The following is a 24,604-nucleotide window of genomic DNA, read 5'->3' on the forward strand; positions in this document are numbered from 1 at the left end:
TGACTTGCTAAAATGTTTTACTCTGTACTGTATTTAATTTCTTTCCTGTATGGTTTTGGAGTTTTCAGATGTTTATTGCTGTTAGTTCCTTGCAGCTTGAATTTTCTTAATTCTTTAGTATTCCATTTTGTGCTTTTGTTCTTTTTGAAGGCCAAAATTTTGTCAATTTCTGAGCGCTGAACTCCTTTTGCATTTAAAATTATATGTTTTAATGATTAGTGCATAAATTTTGTAGGTGCTTCAAGAAACAGTGGAAATTCCACAAAGTTGTGAGTAAAGATTGCATTTGTATTTGAATCCGATCTAAAATTTTGCATAATTCGTTAGACATTGACAGTGGTTTGTCATAAGATATTGTTTAATATTTTCATTTGGGTTTTACTTCTGTTCCCAACTTTTGTGGAATAATTTCTACTTCTTGCTGCTACATACCAATCACAGTCCAAAGAGAAAGGAAATTTGGTCTATCCAGTTGCTACCTCAAATAGATCACTTGTAAACAAGCTGTTACTAAATACACCAGATTAATAGAAATAGGGGACATTATTTTAAAAGTATTTTATGTCCAGGAATTGTTGATGCATTGGCAAGTCATTGTTTTATTTCATTTAGATACAAAATCTGAGGCAAAATGAAGCTCCAAAAGTAAAATGTTTTATTTAATTCTGAAAGATTAATAAGGATGGTCAGCATTTCGCAAGAGTACATATTTTTAAATAGACCAAAATAATTCAATAGATGTAGTGATTGTAACAAGCGTACTTAAGTCGACCTAATGAAATGAGTTCCTGATTGGAGCTGTTAATCATCTGGTCCAACCAGAGACCCCTGTCTGACCGAGTGTCAAACATTCGGGCACAGAGCTGGTGCTGAGGGAACTGGATCGGTGTCAGTGACAATTCATGTGTAAATAAAAGGTAACTTGGTGATGGGATACTGACCTCTGGAGTTATTTCAATGGCAACGAGAATGAGAGCACATTCCGAAGGAAACTTGCTTGCAACTGTGTTGCCTTTGAGTTAGGGTAAGCATTTCTAGCATCATACCATTATTTGGGAAGTCTGACTCCTTCAACCCTGCCATTGAAGACTGGGCTCAATATGTGGAAAGAATGTGTTTTTTTTTCCAAGCAGATGACATTGGGGCAGATGAAAAGCAACTAGTAATTCTGGCAGCTTGTGGACCTGCAGCTTTTTCGGTTATCAGGAGTCTAATGTTCCCTGAAGCACCAAATACTGAAACTTTTAAGAGTTAATAGAATTAGTTAAGGCATATTACGAATCCAAGCAGCCTGTAATTCTGAGATGCTGTTTATTTAATAGGTAATTTGAAAACCAGAGCAATCTATATCGGGATTTTTGACAAGGTTAAGACAACTGTGACTTTGGTATAATCCTTTAAACAATGATGAGACACTAGTTGGTATGTGTTGATTAATGATATGATAATACACAAGTACCTACTGGCTGAAACCCAACTGGACTAAAAATGGGCACTACAACTGCCCTGATTGGTCACTTTAGCATGTGGAGCATGAGTTGCCGAGTTTTCCAGTGGAAGTGAGCACGCTCACCAGTCCAACTGACCTGGGGGAACATCACTTGAGTGAAAGCAATTACACAGCCTCTTTCAGGCCATGTCCTAAACAGAGGGACTCGGTCATCCCACAGCAAAATCCTAAAACACGGCCAAGCTTCAGCCAAATAGTTTAAAATTTTCTTTACGATCTGAGTCAGCAAGCCATCATAGTTGCTGTTATGTGGATTCTACAGCAAAGGAATCCTACTAAATTTAAATTAAGAGAACTCATTGGCCAGTATCCAGGGGGATACACACCCTGGAAAATCCACCAACATCTGGTTTAGTACAGTTAAGCTGTTCTACAACATGCAAGTCAGAACCAACAAAATAAATGTCGAATTAAATGGCCACCTGGTTCTAAAGGAGTTCAATAGTGGCATGGCCTGTTGTAATCGGAGAAACAGTTTAACAAAAATTGCTCTGGACTCCAACCCTGAGTGTGGCTGAGGTCTTGTGCAAACTCTAGAACGTACGTTGGGGAACTTTTATAGATTAAGGATACAACCTTGCTTCCAATCTCTTGAAGCAGTTGGTTCAGTTCGACTTATCATAATACCCAAGCGTGATGCAGTGAGATTGGTTGAGAGAGATTCTCTTGGATTGGAACAACCTTTTTTTTGGATTAGAACATGACTGCCTGAGGGAAATCCTAATTAAATACCCAGAAGGGTTTCCAGGAAAGTCGGGGACGATCAGAGGAACAAAGGCCACTTTGCATGTTGACCAAGAAGCAAATTATGTAAGGTCTGTCCCGTGCCTTTTGCCTTACGGGCAAAAGTAGAGGCAGAAGTGAAAAGGCTGGAAGACAAAGGAAACGTTAAACTAAACCAGTCCAGTTTGCTGAATGGACAGCACTGGTCATACCAGTTTTGAAGCCTGACAGGCCAATTCACCTTTACATTTGTTTAAAATGGCCACAAACTGTTTCTCCTGGCTGGATAAATACCCAGTCCGTTGCATTGAGGATTTGTACGCAAAGCCGTCAGAGGTATCATCCTTCACTAAGCAGGTTATGAGCTATGTGTACTTGCAATTGCAGTTCAATGAGGATTCCCAGCTATGTTACAGTTAATACCCATGAGGGTTTGTACCAAGATAAGATTCTGCCATTTGGGGTATCGTCCAGCAGCACACTTTGACGATGGAGAGCATTTTGCAAGGTCTGTGCACTCTATCTAGATGATATGCTAATAACAGGGAAGACCAATAAGCAGTATTTGGAGAACTTTTGCATTGCCTGAAAAAAAATCATGTAAGGAGTTGTGCATGGCTGAGAAGTTTGGGGGGTGGGAGATCCCAATCAAGATTTGATATTGGTATGTGATCTCTCCCTGTATGGGGTGGAATTAACTCAAGTAGCCCAATGGAGAGGAACACCAGTAACACATGCATTCAGGATTTTGGCTAATGCAGAGCATAAATACGTTCAGAACAAAGTCTTTTTTTTTTTGGTGATCTTATTTGGAGTCGGAAAGGTCCATCAATACTTTTTTTTCTTCCTTTGGGTGTAAATTTGTAATAATAATAATAACAGACCATAAACCCCTAATAAGCGTCCCTAAAGAGGACAAGGCAGTGCAGTCTACAGCTTCAGGCTGAATTGAGCTGTGGGCTTTAATGTCTAAGTGCATAAAATTACAAGTTGGAACACTTTTTTTTCTTTTTTTCCCCTGGAGGTCAAGTAGCAAATGCAGATGCATTGAACTGCCTCCCATTAGCAGATACACCACCCAGTGGTACCTCCAGTAGAAGAGGCCATAATGGTTTTAAATTTTCTGGGCATACTTCCAGTTGCTGACGTTGTCAGCTTTTGGACACCAATATCTGGTGCTGGCAAAGCTGAAATAGCTGGTGATGGGGGAAACCAAAGGGCCACCACAACCAGAATTGAAACCTTTTTGGACCCAGAGACAGCAGATCACAGTAGAGGATGGCATATTATGGGAAGCAAGAGTGAATGTCCCAAGCAAAGGTCACAGCCAGATACTGCCTGAACTTCTCCAACATCATCCAGGCATCCCAAAATGAAGATGTTGGTGAGAAGTTGTCTTTTGGCCAGACTTTGATAAAGACAGCTGCTTCGATGGAGCAATGCCAGAGTACCAGCAAGGACAGAAATTACCACTAGTAGCTCTCTGATAATCATAGGAGTGGCTGGGTAAACCTTTGACTTGGTTACTTGACTGACTGCAGCTCCTTTTTTCAAGGGCTCAATGTTCTTAGTCATTGTAGATGCCCTTTAAAAGTGGCTGGCTATGCGTAGAGTTCATTCATCAAACACACTGACAATAGAGAAACTGTATGCATCCTTTTATAATACCCAGATACCTGGAAGTACTGGTCACGGATAAAGGGCCATCATTTACCGGCAGTGACTGAGTATTTCCTAAAGTCAAATGGTATTCAACATACAAGGACAGCTTCATACCATCTATCATCCAATGCTCTGGCAGATGGAGCAGCCCAAACTTTGAAAGCAGGCTTAAATTACTAGCCTACAGCTTCACTAAACAGAAACTGGAACAGGTTTGGCATCTGTTGATCGGACCAGCCCTCATGCAACTACAGTGATAGCTCTAACAGATTTTGCTAATCGGGGAAGACTCCACAACAGGTTAAATCTGATCTTCCTGGACCTTGCTGCTGGGGGGGTGAAATGGCATCAGGAACAAAGAACAAACAGAACAAAGAAAATTACAGCACAGGAACAGGTATTTTGGCCCTCCAAGCCCACACCAGTCCAGATCCTCTACCTAAACCTGTCGCCTATTTTCCAAGGATCTGCATCCCTCTGCCCCCTGCCCATTCATGTATCTGTCTAGTTACATCTTAAATGACGCTATCGTGCCTGTCCCTACCACCTCCGCTGGCAATGCGTTCCAGGCACCCACCACTCTCTGCGTAAAGAACTTCCCATCCATATCTCCCTTTTTAAACTTTTTCCCCTCACCTTGAAATCATGACCCCTAGTAATTGAATCTCCCACTCTGGGAGAAAGCTTCTTGCTATCTATACCTGTCATGATTTTACAGACCTCAATCAGATTTCCACCCCCCTCCCCCGACCTCCGTCTTTCTAACATACATAATCCTAATGTGCTCAATCTGTCTTCATAGCTAGTGCCCTCCATACCAGGCAACATCCTGGTGAACCTCCTCTGCACCCTCTCCAAAGCATCCACATCCTTTTGGTAAGGTAGCGACCAGAATTTTACGCAGTATTCCAAATGTGATCCAACCAAAGTCCTATACAACTGTAACAATGACCTACCAACCCTTGTGCTCAATGCTGTGTCCAATGAATGAAAGCATGCCATATGCCGCCTTGACTACTCTACTGACCTGCGTTGCCACCTTCAGGGTACAATGGACCTGAACACCCAGATCTCTCTGCATCAGTTTTCCCCGAGGCTTTTCCATTTACTGTATAGTTCACTCTTGAATTGGATCTTCTAAAATACATCACCTCGCATTTGCCTGGATTGAACTCCATCTGCCATTTCTCCACCCGACTGTCCGATCTTTCTCTATACTGCTGCATTCTCTGACAGTCCCCTTCACTATCTGCTATTCAACATAGTGTTGAAGAGATCTCTGAATCTGAATCTGGATCTTACTGCATCAATGCGTTTGCTACCAGAGGAAGAGTGAATTTCACACAAGGCATGCTCCTAAATGTTACATGCTGCCCGTATCCAATGCAGGATCAGAGGCACCTGACTTAGGCTTTTTAGCACCAGGAGGCAGTACAAGAGAAAGGACTGCCTGTGTCCTATGAGTTGGGAAGGGATGTAGTGATTGTAACAAGGTCAGCCAGGTAGACATCATCGAATTTGAGTTGTCTGATAAGGGGTATTAATGTGGTCCAATTGGGAAGCCCTGGCTGACAGTGACTCTGAGGGTGCTGGACTAGTGTCGTTATTCAACACGTCAGCAAAGAATGACTTGGCGATAGGATACCGGCTTCTGTAGAGTTATTTCTACTTGATCCTATTTAAAACCTAGTACAAATGTGTGACTTCAAAATAACTGTTTTAAGATTGTTTTTGTAACTATACATCTTTCTGGCATGGCTGAATTATAATATAGGCCTTAACTTTTTAAATTCTCATTCTTGTTTTCAAATCTGTTAATGATTTTGGCCCCGCCCCCCAATTTTACTTTGCCCTACAACCTAAGGGTATCAGTGCTGATGTAAATCTAGCCTTTGTTATCTCCTAGTTTTCATTGCACTGTGCCTTTTAACTATGAAGGTCTCGAGTTCTTGAGTCTTTTTGTACCTGCTGTGATATCATCTTGTGCCTGGGCATCAATTTTTCTTTGATAAGACCCTACCAAAATGTCTCAATGTTTTAGCACATAAAAGGTACTGTATAAATAGCTACACAATTCCCTAAAACCAGTGGCAATAAACAAGACCTAATCCATTGTTTCATTGAAGTAAGCTGTCTAGTGTTTTGCATAAGGTCTTATTTAAATTCATTACTATACGGGAGTGAGGAGGAGTACTTGAAGAAACCGGAATTAAAATGTGCTTAGATGATTTATATGCTTTGTTTTTGAAGTCTGTTTATTCAAATCTTCCCTTGTGAAAATCTCCTTTCGTTGCAATAAAATCTCAGAAGCTACTGACTGACTTGTGAATTCCACGAGCAGATAAAGCCCTTTTTGATTGTGTACATTTGTTTTTATGCTGTACATTACATGTAATACAGCAATTTGGCACTATTGGTCCATGTCAGTATTTATATTCCACACAGGCCTTTCCCACTCAACCTTTTTATCCAGTCCAAACAGCATAGATGCATTTACACAAGGAATACACAACTATCATCTTGTAAAATGTTCCACGTGTCGACTAGTTTCCGAATAGAGTGCTTCCTGAATCCCCAATTTGATTTCTTATTAATTTGTCTTTTTCGCTGATTTAATGCGATCGGGCAAGGCCCCGCCATTTATTGCCATTGAGATGATGTCCCTTGTTTTTAGCCTAGCACTAGCAAACTTAACAATTTGCAAAATCTAACATTACGGTAGGACAGAATGCAATAGTTTGGAGGAAAGATATTTTATTCGAACTTCCTTGGTTAACAAATTTCATAGCTTGTTTTTACCAGCTTGGACTGGTTCACTGGAATGGATATGGAGCCTTTTTTTGCCAGAATTAAGAATTGCCATTTTGTCACCAACCACTGGAATCCAAGGATTGATGCGTATTAGTTGCTGTGCTGGTTCTGTACGTGGCAGTTGTGGCTAAAACAAGTTTCAGTTTGAATGTGTGAAAACTAAGACTGTCACACTCTCTCCTTTTGAAGAATGAATGATCATTCATGTTTGGAAGCATTGTTCACATTTCCGTATGCAGGCCTTAAACCTATTTTCAGTTGTTGATGTACAAGTTCTTTTTATGTGTGGTTTTTAGAAAGAAGTAAAAGCAATGGTTTGATGTCTTTTTGTGGTAATTGGGTTATTTTGCTTTGGTTCTGTGTCTAGTAGAAGCTTAAGTTGAGCTTTTTTTTGCGTAATACTAAAGAGATCACCACTGACAAGACTTCTCAGCATCATTTGAAACTACCGTTTTGGAAAGTTGTTTGTTCTTTTGGCTCTGGCTAAGGCCTAATGTAGAATAAAACTTGATTTAACAAATTCAAGTTCTTTGGGACCGTCCAACCCTGCAGTTGGTGTTAAAGATGAAGCAACAAAAATCATGATTATCCAGTGTGTACAAATGTTTATTTGCCTAATTGTTGTTAACATCTCATGATTGGGATGAATTGAGTATGATGATGGGTTTCTTGTGTGGTGAAAAGTTATAGAAAAGTGAGTTTCTTTGCTACTAGTTTTAAATCTTTAGTACCTTTTAACCTGCTTCTAATTTCCACCTTTCTCCATTTTGAATAATCAATTTCTCAACACTTCTGACTCTTCCCTTCCTCCGTTTTTCAAGCAATATCAACTAATATTAGAGGACAGGAGTGACTCCTATGGTTATGTTAATTTTAGCACCTTTTTTTTAGAAAAGAATCCCCGTCGGGACTCCATTCTGTTCTGTCAGTTCATCTGTTCTAAAGCAACCTTAAACAATTATATTTCTAAGTTGTCATCATTGCCATCTTTCATGAGCCACAGTTAACAAGACCCTGTGCTGTATTCACCACATTTCATGCACTTCTCTCACTCCAGAACCAAAGTTCTCCCCCTGTCCATACCAGTGGTAGTCATGGAAGCGGAGTCATTAGTGACATTTAGTGACTGCTGGACATGCACATGGACCGCAGCGAATTGAGGGGAATGTAGGGTAGGTTATTTTAGTTTTTTGGATTAGGATTATTCCACGGTACAACATCGTGGGCTGAAGGGCCTGTACTGTGCTGTACTTTTCTATGTTCTGTTTTCTATGTAGCTGCCTCTATTTAGGAAATTATTTTCTGGCATTTCCAGTACTTTGAGCATGATGGCACCATGGAGCACATGTTCACACTTTCTGCCCATTCTGAAGGGGCCATTTGAGCACGGACTTTATGGTCCTGTTATCAGTGTAAAGGACCACGTTTTACGTTTTCAGTTATAAACTGGAAAATAGAAGTTGTTCATTGTTATATGTTCGAAAAATTATAGACAGGTTTTGCAACAGTAAGATCAAATGGAATTGTGTGATTGTGTTACTTCTTGGACCAGTGAGGTGGGTAATTTTGATGCTGGACGTCTTTAAGCCAAGGCAAAACAGTCTAATAACAGCCTTCAGATTGATCCTGCTGCACTTTGCAGGCTCCTGGATATCTGAGGCAAATAAGTGTCCCCTGAGTAAAAACATAAACCTTTTTAGAGACTTTCTTTAAAAAGAAATTCTGATATGACAAAAGACTTTGAGTCAGTAGCCATTCGGGTGGACCAAAGGTTGTCCATTGCTCTAAAGAAAATATCATCTTTGGTCACATCAAAAGAGCCATGAGAAATAACTCTCTACCTTTTTATGGTCTAGGCTTTAATCTACACAATGCATTTTTTCCTGTCTGTTTTTCCACCCATAATATTTATATCAAATCTATTTGTCTTATTTGTGAATCAGTGCACATCATTTAAGTCAAATAGTGAAATTATAATCTTTTGCCGTTTGTTAAAGTGTGTATGTGTGTACCATGCCGCCCAGCAATGACACTGGGCCGCAGTACCGCATATCCTGGACAGTCGGCCAGGCAGTTGGTAATGTAGGATTTAGTCGTTACTGACACGCTTGTGACCACTTGCGGAATGGTGGGCTTCAGTTATTGCCATACTTTCCCAATTGAGTCATGACATCTGTTTCTCCCCCCAACATCTTTTTCTTGTAACCAAGATGTAACACTTACCTTTTTACATTCTCTGTTTGTCAGCCAAGGCCCCAAATGCATCTTGCAGGTCAAGCAGCAATTAGTGTATTTCTTTCAATCTAATGTACTTTATCCATTATTCCCAATGTAGTTTCCAAACCATTTTCATTCTGTCTGCAAATGTGATTGTGAGCTCCTGGCCTGTCATTTTAATTCTCCACCTTGTTCACAGCACTGCTGTTTCAATCCTCTGAAAAGTTTGATTGTAAGCTCCAAGGACAACTCCACGTCTTTCAGACACGTGTATAGCTTTCTGCATTCAGCACTTTGTTCATCAGTTTCACACTGTAAACCTTCATCCTTTTTGTTTGTTTCCTTTTTATTTGTTTTGTGTTTTATTTCTTTCAATTAGTAGCAATCTTGCTTTTGGCATGATACTTTCTTGCTCGTGATCCATCGCCATTCCTGGAGGATTAATTTTTTGTTTTTGTCATCTGAATCTGTTGTGTCTTCCTTTTTACATCACTGACTACTTTTTTTCCCTTGTTCCACCCATCCTCGAAGCCCAAAAACTATTGCACGTTGAAGTTTTTCCCCAGCTCTAAAGAAGGTCACAAACTTGAACCATTAACGATTTATTTCTTTTTCTCTCTCTGCACAGATGTTACCTAACCTGAGGGCTGTTTGTTTGGGCGTTTTTCTGTGTTTAATCCTGTGACAAGAATGTGTTTTCTTTTTTTGGGACTGGGTGGGGAGAGATTTGCATTGAAGTATTAAAAATTTATCTTCATGCTTTAATGTGTGGATTCTGTCTTCAGTCATAAAATTTGAAAGATGTGTTTTGTCATTAAATGTAGAAGTATCAACAGTTGAAACAACTCACTTTTCCAAATGAAGACAATGATAATTTGGGATAAATTCATTAGAGTGGTTTAAGTTAATCATAGAGCAATATCATTTATGATGTGTACTTCCTATTTATTTCAGTTTTAATTCTTTTTTTTAAAATAATTAGTTGAAAGTCCATTGGTAGCATTCTTGGGTGTGCTTACAAATATTAGTTCATTACGTTTAACTAAGCTTATAAGTAGTCCAACATTTTATGAACTGTTTTCACTATCAAAGTTAACAAAATGCAAGGAAAATTGTATCTTGTGTTTAGAGAACTTTTTGAAAACATTCTTGCTAGCATGAAAAGTTTTATATATTTTTGGCCTTTTCTGTGACAGAAGGTCTTGTGTTCCAAGGATTTCCATAGCTTGTTTTTTGTACGTTCTTTTTTGTGTCAGGAATACTGACATTTCTATTATACTAAAGTATTATTTATTTGGTCATTAGTCATCCTTTGTGCACAGACCTAAAGGGTGTATTAATTTCAGTTGTTTTGGGCATGTTTCAGTTATATATGTTTTAATGTCATATGTTGTAGTCAGTCTCCTGTGACATTGCTCACGGGTTGTCTTGGGCCTTGACTGCGGTTTTTGGTTTTTACTGCAGCCTAACTGAAGTCCTAGACCTCTTCCCTGAAGAGTACCCATGCTCAGATGCCCTCAAATACTTCCTGATTGGTCCTGAAGTCTTAACAATTCGGAAGAAGAAACTGACAGACATTCAAAGAATAAAATTGACAGATTTTCACGAAAAGCAGTTACTTGCATCTTTAAAGCAAGTTTTGTAAATGGTAGGTAATTGGTGTTACAAATATTTGAGGCTTATTTCTTTTTCAGTGTTGGTTTGGTGTGTAATGTTGTAGCCTTGTTCATTAATTTAGTAGATTTCCTACTTTCAAGTAAATGGTGAACTCTTGTTTTCAGGATTGCTGTAAAAATGCATTCTAGTTTCTCCTATGAATGGACCACATCCGTAGCTTATCCTCAACGAGTTTCCATAAAGCCTTTTTAAGCCAATAAGCATTGTGAAATATTTTGTCACTTTTTTGAATCAATGGAATTATACAAACACATTATTTTAAAAATACTTTGATTCTGTAAATTTCTACTGCTCAAAGTATTTTTTTAAGGCTGTCAATAAATGTTTGTAAAATTGGACTGCAGTAATGTAACTGCTTCAATTTTAAAACAAAATGCTTCAGTGCTCAGCCTGTTTCAAAAACAAAAAATTTTGTGGGAAGCCTTCATCTCCAGTTGAAGACTATTTCCAACTGTGCAGTTTAGGGAATTCCAGCATAAATCTCTGTATCAGCCTGATCCCCTTAGAGAATGGCATTAAATTCGTACTTTTTAAATCTGTTTACTACATACTTTATCATAAGCCTTTAATAGACCGCAGTAAGTTTCAGCAGTAAAAAGATGTAGTATCTTTTTCAAAACAGCTACATATTTTGGTAGCAACTTCAATTCCACACAGAATTGGAAACTTAAATTTCTAATGTGCAGTTATTTGAAAATTCTGAAATATTTGAGCTGTAAATGTTTATGAATATTTGTTCATAAAAGACCATGAATTAGCAAATTCTAATTGCACAGTTGAGGGAAATGTTCTGTTTCTGTTCTTGGAATTGAGGGTTGTTTCATTTCATATTTCCATTTTAATGAATAAAAATTAATAATGGTGAATTTTGTGTTTTGGTGTGTGCTGAATTATTTCAAGGTTAAACTACCTAAACGTAAAAGTTAAAAGCACCAAGCAGCTCAGTCTGTACTTGCTGGTTATTATGATTATTTCTAGTATTTGTCTTTCTACAACAAAAAAACAAAGTTCTCGCAGTAAGTGAACTGGTGAGGACTACCCAAAGTACAAAAAGAGCTTTGAATGGGTTGGACGAGGTTACTGGCATATGAAAATGCAGTGGTGAACAATGGAACTGCTTGGTCCAAAAGTAGCTGAGCCATTTTAGTATCGGTTTTTCTGATACCGTCTCCTTTTGTCATCGGGGTGTATTTTCTCGGCACTGAGAGATTCTAGCATGCCTTCAAACCAAGGAACCCTTTCCATAGCTTTGTATGACTTGCACGTTTACCTAAAACTGGCTTCTCGACACAACCTTCAGAAAGAGTTTTGGCATTTCAACCATCTAATAATTGCATATATTGTAAGAACCAAAATAATGAATTTGGCTTCTGAAAATATTAGTGCCTGAGAGAGGCAGCAAGGCAACACAAGGTAGATAATAAAAGCAGGTAAGTTCAACGGCTACCTCCAGTCTTGCAGCAGCGTAGACTCTTTACTCCATTGTGTTGCACCAGCTCTTCAAGTGAGCATCATTCCCTCATGTCTTTGGCTTGCTTTTTATCTAAATATTTATCTAATGCTCTCTTGAATGCCTCAGTTAAACTTGCCTCCAATGTACTTCCACGTGTGTTATGGCTGTAAGAACTAGATAATATAATTTTGAGTGTATTCCAAAGAATGCAGCTCATGCTACTCTACTGCCACATTGGAAATTCAGGCTTACTAAGAGAACTAAATGATAACTGTAAATCTGGTACTAACATGGACACATGAAGTTGTTAACCAGCTAGCTTGCTGAGCAGTTATCATACAAATGTTTTGTCACCATGCTACGCATAAGTGTAGCCTCCGATGAAGCGATTGTTGTTCTACTCTGCTTGGTATTTATATGATCTGGTCTGTTAAGTTGGGTTGTGTCATTTCCAGTTCTGTTCTGTATGTGTGTATGGAGTCTAATTTTACATGTTTGATTTTTAAATTACGGGTTGAAAACCAGGCCTCTAGGAATTCCTATGCATGTCTGTTGTTGGCTTGATTGAGCTAGATGGCCACGTTGCCCCAGTTAAATTGATGGCCTTCATTGTCCAGGTACATGAAGATGAGCAGGAAAGTTCATTGTGATGTTTCGCTGCTAAGTGGTGTTCATGTATCCTGATGGCTGGTTTCCTTCCAGTCTGGCTGATGTAATGACTGCATCAAACATTACAAAGGTATTTTGTGATCTACGCTCACTCTTCTTGCCATGGGTATGGCATCTTTGGTCCTTTGTGAGTGTTTGTCGTGCTGCCATGATTCCTAGTGGTCCCATGTACAACGCAGTGCAGAACGGAACTGGAAATGACATTAAGCCGACTCAACAGACGTGATCTCTCAAATGCCAACTGGAGTAGAGCAACATGGCTTCATCAGAGGCCGCACTGATACCACCTAACGTGGTGGTGAAACGTCTGTACAATAACCAGCCAGCTGAGAGAGCAAGCCAACAACCTCATCCACAACCCGAGCTACAAATCTTCTGAGGGGTGTGGGGGACGAGAGAGAAACAGGTCAGGGGCTATGAATACTGTGGCAAGTAACTCCCCTCCTGACAAGTCAGGAGTGTGATAGAATACACCCAACTTGTCTGGATGAGTGCAGTTTCAGAAACTTGACATCATCCAGGACTAAGTAATCCGGTTGATTGGGAACACATGCATTCCCTCCACCACCAATGCTCAACAGCAGTGTATACCGTCTACAAATGCACTGCAGAAATTCACCAAAGATCCTTCGACATCATCTTCCAAACTTTTTTATGACCGTGTCCATCTAGAAGGACAGGACACCAGATATAAGAAACACCACTACCTTCAAGTTCTCTCCAAGTCACTCACTGTCCTGATTTGGAAATATTGCCATTCTTTCTGTTGCTCGGTCAGAATCCTGGAATTCCTTCCCTAAGGTCATTTGTCGACTCACAGCATGTAGACAGTGTTTGTTTTTCTTCAATTGCTCCAATGTGCCATCATCTTGAGGGCAACTAGAGGTGGGCAATAAATGCTAACCAGCCAGCAAAGCTCACATCACACAAATGAACTAAATAAAATCAAATTTTTTTGAGTTTTTTTAAAAATAAAAATATGGCAGTTGAAAAGACTTTTACTCAAGGTAACATGTTTTGTGCAAGGGTATCATAACTTTTACAGCATGATAAAAGCCCTGTGATCTATTATGTCCATGCTAGTCATCACGTATCTATCTGCTACCATCCAATATTCTCGCACTTAGCCTGTAATTGTATGCCCTGGTATTTCAAGTGCTCATCTAAATACTGTTTGGTTCATGCCTCTACCACTCTTTTTAAGCGGAGCTTTTTCAGAGGATGAAAATCTTTCTCCTTAATTTTTTTGTTTCTTACCTTAAAACTCTACCCTTGTAAGGGGAAAGGTTTCTCCATAACTTTGTATACTTCAAGGGGCGGCGGCACTCGAATGACGTCTACTCGAGGGGAAAAGCCGCTCCACCATATTCCTAGCTGAATTGCTCCTCTGTATGCAGAGTACATTGGATCACAATAGTGATTTAAAAGCAAAGATCATCACAGTTCCAGCTGTAAGTGTTGGTGGGGTGACTGGTAGGGTGAGTGTATGGAATAGTAGGGTTGAGATGGAAGGAGCAATGAGGAAGCTTATTCATCAGACGAGCTGCAAGGCAAGGGATTACTGATGAGATAAGAGACCAGTGTCTAATGCTGGCATTCATCCAAATTTTTGTATGGGTAATATGCTGATTTCAGTCACAACTATGGATGTCTGTCTAGTATTCTGTGGGAAGTGTTCCTTTTTACTGTTGCACAATGATTGTGTACAAATTACAGGCCTTCTTTTGAAGGACTTGTCACCATATCCCCTCTGCTTAAAGGAGTTCCATGTTTCTCACTTGCATGGTTCCCTGTTTTTCTCCCTCCATTCCTGAAATCTTTCTCCTCTGGAGAATTTTTCATGTTTTCCCTTTTTTACTGTCCTTTCTCCCCCCCCCCCCCCACCCAAAAAAGATTTTTTTGGTTTCAGATTTCCTCCCAATCCATTCGTCATTCCCATTTTCATCTTGCTCATTTTTTTTAACCCTGCTTGACCTGCATGCTACATTTTCATCTCAATTCTTCATGATCAATGCCACAGGAGATTGGCTTTTATTAAATTTAATATCTTGAATGCTACTGAGTTTCAGTGGGTTGATGTTGAATATTCTTATTTACAGGATTATATGATGTGCTGTTTTGCTTGCACTAAAAAGTCACTCATTAAAATCCTGGGTCCTTTTGGCATTTTGAAGGAAGTGTCTGAGGAAACATCTTTGTGTGGGATCACAAACTTTATCAATAACTTATTGATAGAGGTTCAGGTTGCATGGCTGTCATGGCTCAAAGGGCTGAGGGATATGCAGTTATTCTTTTCTAGGTCCCAGAATCATGAAAATTTTTAACAATTATTTACTCTGGTCCAAGTAAATGGCAGTGTAGTCGTCATTAACTGAAGTGCCAAAGCATTGTGTTTTTTAAGATAGAAGTACAAGACGAGCACATATTAGTACTGTTATGTAGAAATCCCAACCCAAATCACTTCATACTAATGTTTTAGCCTCCATATGGGCAGTAGTCCTATTCAAAGCATTGTCTACAATCTATCGTTTTTTTTTTCCTTTTTCAAGTGAATACGAATTGTTGGTATCTCTGATCATTAAGTCAAGTTGTGTACATCACAGCCCTTTGTTGTGGAGCATTGCACTGATGGAAGCAGATATTGAAAATGAATTTCCTTGTATTAAATTTCTTGAAATACTCTCATTTATGCCTTTTTATAGATCCCTTGATCATTGAAAGCACTCTTCTACTTGTTGATAAATTTTAAGTGAGACGTTTAAATATTTATCTCCATAGTTCTAACAAAAACAGCTCCAATTTTTCTTGTTTGTTTTTGATACTACTTTGCATCTGGCAGCATTCTTGTTAGTTTGTTGCTTAAGATGTGTAATTGAAATTTGAAACACCATACTATAACTTTAAAGGTTTTACATTATAACATTTTTGATATTTAGTGATGTGAAAACTCGTCTCTGTCAAAAAAAAGTATAATTTCATGGGGGGCTGTCACAGCAGTGCTCTGATAGCATTGGCTTCCCCTTCTTCTGGATTTGGTTCAACACTACCATTACACCTTGATGAGCAGTTCAATATCTGCTCATATTTGGGGACTTTTTAAATATACTACTAATAATAAGTCCTAGAAAGTTAGCGCAGTGAGGTCTACAATGAACTTTTAACCAACTGGTTCCATTCACTGCCACCACTGCTCATCTCCTTTCTCCTCCCTCCACTCCACCCCCCCCCCCCCCCCACCCCAACCCAGCCCACCTCTAAACAGCTGTCTTACCCCAAAACGCCAAAATCCAATTCCTGCAAGACAACAGAAGTTAGGATCAGGGCCATGTGTTTTCTGCCCTGACATTGCTAAATCAACTAGGAATCAGGCTTGATAAAAGAAAATGATGACATAATGCTGGGAATGAGAGTAAATAGGGTGGTGGAAGTGGAATTAAAACTGCATGGGCGTCTTTGACAAAAAAAAGACCAGATTTTTTTAATGCACAAAATGAGGCAAGCAAAATAAGCTTTGGAAGATTTGGCTTTACCTGTTTATAGCATAGAGAAATGTATAATAGGAGTTAACAGGATGGTTGTATTTGAAGCTTTGTGGTAGAGTTCTCAAAGTGCTGGTTAACCCCTAATAATCTAAATTAGAACATATTGCTGTTGGTTTTCAGAGGATAAAGTGGACAAGGCCAGATTGTGAAAGCAGAAAATGCTCAAAGAACTTGGCCAGTCTAGCAGTTTTGTTAGAGAGGAAAAACACAAGTGTCTATTAATTCTGAGGTCGTAAGAACTGCAGATGCTGGAGTCAGAGACCATACGTTATGGAGCTAGAGGACCTCGGCAGGCCAGGCAAAACTCAGGAGCGGAAAAGTTGACGTTTAGGGTCAGGACCCTTCAGAAATCTGAAGAAGTGTCCCCTGTGTTCCTCCAGCTCTACACTGTGATATCTCCGTTAATTTGATTCTCTTTCCACAAAGTTGGTCAGGTATGCTGAGTGCTCCCAATGTTCGTTTTTTTGTTTTTGTTTTTATTTGATTTCCAGGTCTCTTGTATATTTGCATTTTTTTGTTTTTAATAAAAGATGGAGTAGTCCTGTAGTGGTGGGAGATAAACTCTGCAATGGATTACTTTGGGTGGAAGTAAGAAATGCAAAAGTAGACCTGGTATTGATCTCACCTCCACAGACTCAAACAAGACAATAACTCCTTTGTGAGGAAAATGAGATGTGCGTTATAAGATATTTTTAAAGTTAAAGCCACCATTGCCCCAGGCAACCATAAGACTGCTCTTTCAGAGAGATGACTGGTGGTGGCTTAACCTTACAGTCACTGGGATGAGGGGAGAGGTTGGGAAGGAGGATCCTTCGTGTTAATGTCAGCTAGAGTGGGAATTGAATCCATGTTGTTGGCATCTCACTGCATTGCACCTGTCTGTTCACTAAACTGACCCCCAGTATAGAGGAAGATGATACCAAAGATAGATCCTGGGAAACATAATGGTAAACTGGGTGAGTGGGAAAAGAGCTGTTATAAATAATTTACTGGCCACAATTAGATTGCTAAGAATAGAGCTAGCTAAATACAGCCCCAACTGAGAGATTGTGGGGAGACTTTGAAGGAGGATGATGTCGTCAACCAGTTGAAGGCTGCACATAGGTTGAGTGGGAGAGGAGTGTTACTTTTGTTGTGTTCCCAAACAATGTGATTTTGTGATAGCTGTTTCTGTACTGTTGTAGGATGGGGAAACCTGGTTTAATCAATTTCAAATTTAACATTTTTGAGGAACGGTGGTCATCAATTTATAAGGATTAAAATTTTCAAATGCTTTTGAGATGAGCCAAACTTCTACCAAATCCTGATGTATTGTCAGTGAAAAATGATGAATCAACACAAGCAGAGATTAAGACTTATGTAACGGACAGCACTTGAAAAGCAGAGAAGAAAATAAGGTCTGTAAGAAAAAACAAAAGACTTGACACTATAGCTGACGACTTCAAAATTGACTTTGAAAATAGGTATGCTTTTTGCTTCATTGGCTAATGTAAGTGACTGTGTGTTTCAAGTGTAGATGTACCAAACCTCTCAGGCATACCTTCTAACAGCCGGATGGGAAAGGAAAAAGATGCTCTACTACTAGACAGTGTTGTTCTCATTTGTGTAACTGCTCTTCCTTCCTACCCCCACCCTGACCCCAGTCACTGACACTCATGTTCATACATACGCACTCTTCAAGCAAGGTCAGAAAATGTGAGTAGATTGGGTGATTACATGCTGGTTTGATATCTGATCTCTAAGAAAGATAATTAAAAGTTGAATGGAAAACAATTAACTGTCTCATTGATTGAAGTCTGCAAATGCAAAAGTTGTAAAAATGCAGGTATGAACAGTGTAGATGATAAATTTAAAAATAGAAGATCCAAATTATTTGACTTATTGGTTTGTGCATTTGTGAAATGGACTGTGGTTGGCTGAAGGATAATTTACTGAGCACATGACCTTAGCTGCTCACGACTTCCTGAGAGCAAACGTGCTGCAGTATTCCCAAAAAAAATGCAAATGCTTAGTATCTTTTGGCTGTTTTGCTGATTGTCACTGTATATTGGGCACTGTTATGTTGCTGAGTTGAATTGGAAAATCAGTGCTGCACTTTTAAATACCAATAGCTTGCAAGAAGAAGCAAAATTTAGATTTCATTTTTGGATTATTGTCAAATGCAGTTGAATTGTGCATACTTCATAAGAATTTGGTTAATTCTAAGTCAAGACTTCATTGTTTATGAAGGTGATAGTTGCGTTGGTTTATTTTGAATTGTTGGCATGAAATGGACAGTTTTTTTATTGCAATGGCTCCTGTGTTAGCAGCATCTCGAATAGCGTATGAGGCCTGCACTGTCATGTTGCAAATGCAGAGTCCATCCGTCTTGTGCCTGTTCTTTCTGATCTAAAACATTTGACTGTTCTATGCAATGCAGGCATTTGGAAAATCTATAGCAAAAGGAAATCTTGTAAATGACGAGGGTGCTGAGCCATTTGGACTGTGGAAGTGTCAAATGAGGAATTTAAAGCTGCATGTGCATACTGCAGAAGATGAAATGCTTTCCTTGCAATTTCTCTCAGGTGTTTAAGACTTCTACCTCTGGTACTAATTCACTGATGTCAACATCATCTTTTGATCAAGGTATGAAATATATACCAGAGATTCACATCCTAGCATCTTGAGAATTCGTAACATTAAGATTTTGTTAGTAAGCTTCCATTCCCTAGAGTTCTGCAGCATGCTGCTTCCCCATTTTGCATCTCAAAGGGAAAGTCTGCAGAAGAGAATCACATTTGGCTGCATTATTACAATTTTTAAACTTTACTTGGATCATGCTTTCAGTAGTTGATGTTTTCATGTTTTTTTTGGCTTTGAGTTGCATGGGTGTACCTCGTCAGTATATATTGTAAATGCTAAATATTGTGCTCTCGATTTGAGAGATTTTTTACCTGTCACCTATATGTCATTGCAAAACAAATTGATTCATGATTGACTTAAAATACTTCACATGAGAAAATTATGCTGGGATTGAAATTAATTTATTCTTCTTGCTATTTTGGCAATTTGATTTCTTTTTAACTACTACTTTTCGATCATTTAAAGTACCTACAGTCCTCTTTCATAAAGATTACTGCAGATAATATTTTGTTCTGTGACTTTATTTGATTACTTCGTGAATTTTAATGCTAAGAGCTAAAAGGTTGTCAATTCACTTCTATCAATTGCCACTAAATAAGTGTTTACCAGGAATTTGTAGTACGAGTAAATAACATTGTCTTTAGCAAGTAAAAACTACTAGAAACAAATATATATAAATAAAATATTGTGTGATCAGACTTGTTTGCCCTCAATATACTATTGTAGTATGTTGCCCAGTACGAATGTTGCAATGAAAGTGAATGCAGGTGCTTTGCATTCATCAGGACTTTTGAGAGTAAAATATCTATAAATTGCATACATTTTTGAATATGTATTCTCAACATTTCCACCAAAAAGTTTCAGCTTTCATCTAAGCATCAAACTTGACAAGTTATTTAAACAAAGTGATGAAAAAATAACTGTTTATTGCCAATATTATAAACCTGAGCATTTAATTTGCATTTAAATTCCTTTTATATTCTGCCTCAGAATTGTCAGTAAATGTGAATCTGGAGAGTGATCTTCTGTGATACTATAAGTGTTGCTTTCTGAATTCCATTGTCTTGCTGCACAATATTGCAGGAGGGAATTTCTGCTGGCCTACAATTTGTAGTCTTGAAACTAAATGCAGAATGCTCACAACTGAGGCAGGCAAGTACATGCATATATATTTATTGTGAATCATTAAACTGGTCTTTGTTTTTAAGATTTTGTTCCAAATTTGAGCAATGTGGGGAGGAATTTTCTGTGCCCATCCAGAGCTTTTAGAAAGGTGAATAACATAATTTCATTGGACATGAGGGGAGACAAAAAAATACAGGACCCTCACAGTGGATTAAAGTTTTGCCAGTTGGTTCTTATACCTGTATCGGGTGGGGCAGTTCCCCACCCTTCTCAGTCAGAATCCTGATTTGTGTTCCTTAGCATATCATGAATACTCATTAACACCCTATCTACTGCAGTTTTTTGTTCATGGGTGCCATCTTGTTTGCCAAGAACAAGAAATACGTGGTTGCACAGGTCTGATTGTCCATATGAGCCTTGTAGCTGGCAGGGCAGATGTCTTCATTTAAGTCAAGACTTCAAACTTAATTTATTTGTCTCCTCTTATAACTAAAACATCTCCTTGCATATAGCCATTTTAGTAAACCTGCTTAGACATGTTATGGCACATCTCCAGGTCTGGTGGAACATCAAACTGGGCCTTCCGGCCCAGTGGTACGAACACCTTGAAGCCCTTCCATGTCGATCAGCTCATGAGAAGTCTGTCATGTACAAGCTGGCTTGTTAAATTACTTAGTTTTGGATGAGGCCTGACTGGAACAACAAGCTTGCCCTATTGAAGCAGCCTCACAGCAAATCTGAAAAATGGAGCTCAACTCCAAAGACCTTTTTTTATTTTGTGATTCTTGCCTTTTTCCCCATACAATCTTTAAAAGCTATCTGATATGTACACTCTCCTAATTGTAATGAAAGATTGGTAATCTGATGTTATGAGCTGTTGAGTGTTGAAGTTTCTTTCTTGTTTTAAATGTGAACCTTGGCAGATGTCTAAAGCAGTGCCACTGTGGAGCCTGCAGTACAACATTGGCAGCTGCAGTGACGTAACAAACACTGGTGCTAGGCAACTCCATCAAATGCCTTTTATTCACAATCTCCTGTTTCACAGCCCTGTACAGTGGGAACCTTTGCAGTGCTTACTCAAATTAATAAATGCATGAGAGATTGAGTTTGTGATATGTACCTTCATAGAACACTGCAGATCATTCTTCCTCTTGCGGCACAGGAGATGGGTTCCCATGAGCCGCATTCAAACGCTAATAGGGGAAAGAACTTCCTTCGCTCCTGAATACCTTACGGAGACATAGCTAATGCTTGTTGCTGTTTTTGCCTGTTCTCTGACATCTTTTGGGGTGACGATCAGATATTAAATGATGCTTCTGGATTGCAGAGAATGAAGTGCTGTCAGTTGCCTTTTAAATATGGCACCCAGGTGTTGGAAGACCAAATGGTCCTGGAAGGTTTCAACTTCCTGCTCATAAAATTAGGCATTTTACCCATAAATGCACGTGTAATGACCTGAGAAGGGCATAATAAATGGAAAACCCAACCCGCTCACAAGCAGAGGTGCCTTCTGGCTTTAGACCCGTGTCCATGCTTGGTCTTTTAAGTAAAAATTCCACAACATGTATCTGAAAGTTGCTCAAGTTGTAAATAGGCGCTTGTGCAAGTGCAGTGTATTGATAGGGAAATGTTTGAAATTGCTAGTTCAAATGATTTTCAACGCTTAGAGACCATTTGCATCTGCATTTACCATATTCCGTGAATTTGAATCCAAAACAGGACTTTGACTTCATTGTGGATTTGCATGAGGATTTGAGTGTTAATTGCTGGGGTTCTATCCACGAAATGAATGCTGTCTGAATGAATATTTACATGGAGTGCTTTCGTTATTCATTGTTCACGAGCACGGGGACAACTTTTTGTATTTTGATGGTTTTTGTTGTGATGAAATGCAGTCAAGCTTATTAACTTATGAATTCTAGTAACAGCATAAGGTGACAGATCAATAATTCAGTTAAATTTCTTCCAAATTGCACTCCAATCTCTCAATAAACAAAATTGAGAAATAGGAAAGAAAATTGAAACTTTATGGTAGCATTTCACATTAAGCTTAAAATGTAGGCTGCTATTGCTGGGATTAAAATCCCTGTAGTGTGGAAGCAGGCCATTCAGTCCATCGAACACTGACCCTCTGAAGAGCATTCCACCCTGACCCACATCCTACTCTCTGTCCCTATAACACTGCATTTCCCATGGCTAATCCATCTAACCTACAGGTCTCAGGGCAATTTAGCAAAGCCAATCTACCTAATCTGCACATTTTTGGACTGTGGAAAGAAACTGGAGTACCCAGAGAAAACCCACAGTGACAGGGTCCCTGTGATGCAGCGGTGTTAACCACTGAGCCACTCCAGTGGTGATAGGAAGAGTAGCAATAGAATTGCATAGAGGGATAAACGGTTACTTTCTGAATGTTAAAAAGTATTTTAATGTCTTTGAATATCCTTAATCCCATAGATAGTATTGGAGTTTCTCATCACTGCAGCAAAAAATGTCAGCTTGTGATTGTTTTGTTTCTAATAGTAATTAAGTTGAAACCCTGCTAATGCACAGGAATTTTACCCGAGTGCAAATACATAGCGTTTGAGTTGTTATGGGGTTAAATGAATTGATTTGTGGAAGTAATCTATACCATGTTTTAAGTTGTGATTGGACAACATGTGGAACTCTGGTTACTTACATTTAAATTACAAATGCTGTTAGAAACCCCATTTTGAGGTTAAGATGGGCATTGCATTTTTCTTTCAACACTAACCTTGTGAAAGCACTGCATTCTTTGTGAGGCTAATCTTAAGGCATCGTGTATGTGTCTATAGAATATTCAACTTGATATCTTGAGTGGCTAGCTTATTGATTCTGAAGAACAAATATTCAACTGTCTTTTCCTAGTTGCTGTGTGTAAATGTTTTGAGGAAGGGGACATGAACAGACAATTGTGAGAACTGTTTGCCTTATGAAAATATCACTGCACTACAGGCAGTATATGGTTAATGAGCTTAAATTAAAGGACCAGTCACAAATTGGAAGGTAATGTGTCGTCATTGTTGTACCATTTGATTCATTCACAAAGCAGTTAATTTAAATCAGTGAAATTGATCTTTCTTTGGCTGGGTATAACTAGTTAGTTAGGTAATAGGGATTGGAGTAGTGATTTTTAAATGAATGATTTTTAATTTTTTTATTTATATTGTCAATGTTTTGTAAAATTTCACCACATAAAATTGTACAGTTTACTGATTGTGTGTTCTGTTGTGGGATCCCACTAGTGAAAGGCACTTAATCTGAGCACAGTCTAGGAATTTACGCAATTTGTGCTTTTTAGACATTAAGTAAATGCCATCAAGTAATGGCATCCCTATATGATGAAAGAAGTTAAAGTTAAATCAAAAATGTTGAATAAAATCATACTTAGGCCCCCTTTCTCCATTTACTTGATGGTTGCTATAAAGTTGTGTTTGCTATATTCTTGCTTTTACCTGTTGTCCTGTCTTGTCTCTGTTGTGAAAATGCTGTTTTCACCATCTTTGCTTTAAAACAAAAGTGGACAGGGTTGTGAAGAAAGCATATGGTGTTTTGGTTTTCATTAGCAGGGGGATTGAGTTTAAGAGTCGTGAGATCTTGTTGCAGCTCTGTAAAACTTTGGTTAGACCGCACTTGGGATACTGCGTCCAGTTCTGGTCGCCCTATTATAGGAAAGATGTGGATGCTTTGGAGAGGGTTCAGAGGAGGTTTACCAGGATGGTGCCTGGACTGGAGGGCTTATGAAGAGAGGTTGACTGAGCTCGGACTCTTTTCATTGGAGAAAAGGAGGAGGAGAGGGGACCTAATTGAGGTATACAAGATAATGAGAGGCATAGACAGAGTTGATAGCCAGAGACTATTTCCCAGGGCAGAAAAGGCTAACACGAGGGGTCATAGTTTTAAGCTGGTTGGATGAAAGTATAGAGGGGATGTCAGAGGCGGGTTCTTTACACAGAGTTGTGAGAGCATGGAATGCGTTGCCAGCAGCAGTTGTGGAAGCAAGGTCATTGGGGTCATTTAAGAGACTGCTGGACATGCATATGGTCACAGAAATTTGAGGGTGCATACATGAGGATCAATGGTCGGCACAACATCGTGGGCTGAAGGGCCTGTTCTGTGCTGTACTGTTCTATGTTCTATGTTCTAAAACAGCTGGCACAGATGTCAAATACTGAAAGTTAAATGCTAGTTAGACAGAATCCAGAAAAATAATTTTCTAGCCAGTTTTATTTCTCTCCTGTCACAAGCTCCAAACACACTGCTACTAAACCCGCTGTGTCTAGATATTTTCGAATGAGCCTGGTCAGAGATGTTGTTACTGTACACCTCTAGTGCAAGTGAGACTTGAACCAGCATCTGCCAGCTCACTGGTAGGGATATGAGCACTGCGCCACAAGAGCCTTAGTTTTCTACCACCCCCAACTCAATATCTATACCCTCAATTGCACACCCAGTGTATATTTTCTAATCGGTCTGTTCAGAGATATTATTGCATAGCCCTGGCACAGATGGGACTTGAACCCAGACTTCCTGGCTCACAGGTTGTACCCAGTCAATTGCTCACCCAATTAT

At 39.1% G+C, this 24,604-nt stretch overlaps 1 protein-coding gene across 2 annotated transcripts in view; it reads left to right on the forward strand.

The window, feature by feature from the left end:
- Positions 1-24,604, forward strand: part of ppp2r2d (protein phosphatase 2, regulatory subunit B, delta) — a 75,339-nt gene that overhangs the window by 13,056 nt on the left and 37,679 nt on the right. The window contains exon 1 of one of the 2 annotated variants that reach the window (XM_048550965.2): positions 18,587-18,889. The exons of the other annotated variant lie outside the window; for it this stretch is intronic. Within the exon in view, the coding sequence (XP_048406922.1) occupies positions 18,781-18,889 (109 nt within the window). The 5' untranslated portion in view covers positions 18,587-18,780. Of the gene's footprint in view, positions 1-18,586; positions 18,890-24,604 lie in introns of those variants that run through there. 2 annotated transcript variants of the gene reach the window in all.

The sequence above is a fragment of the Stegostoma tigrinum genome, chromosome 20 (assembly GCF_030684315.1).
Source record: "Stegostoma tigrinum isolate sSteTig4 chromosome 20, sSteTig4.hap1, whole genome shotgun sequence".
Lineage (NCBI taxonomy): Eukaryota > Metazoa > Chordata > Chondrichthyes > Orectolobiformes > Stegostomatidae > Stegostoma > Stegostoma tigrinum.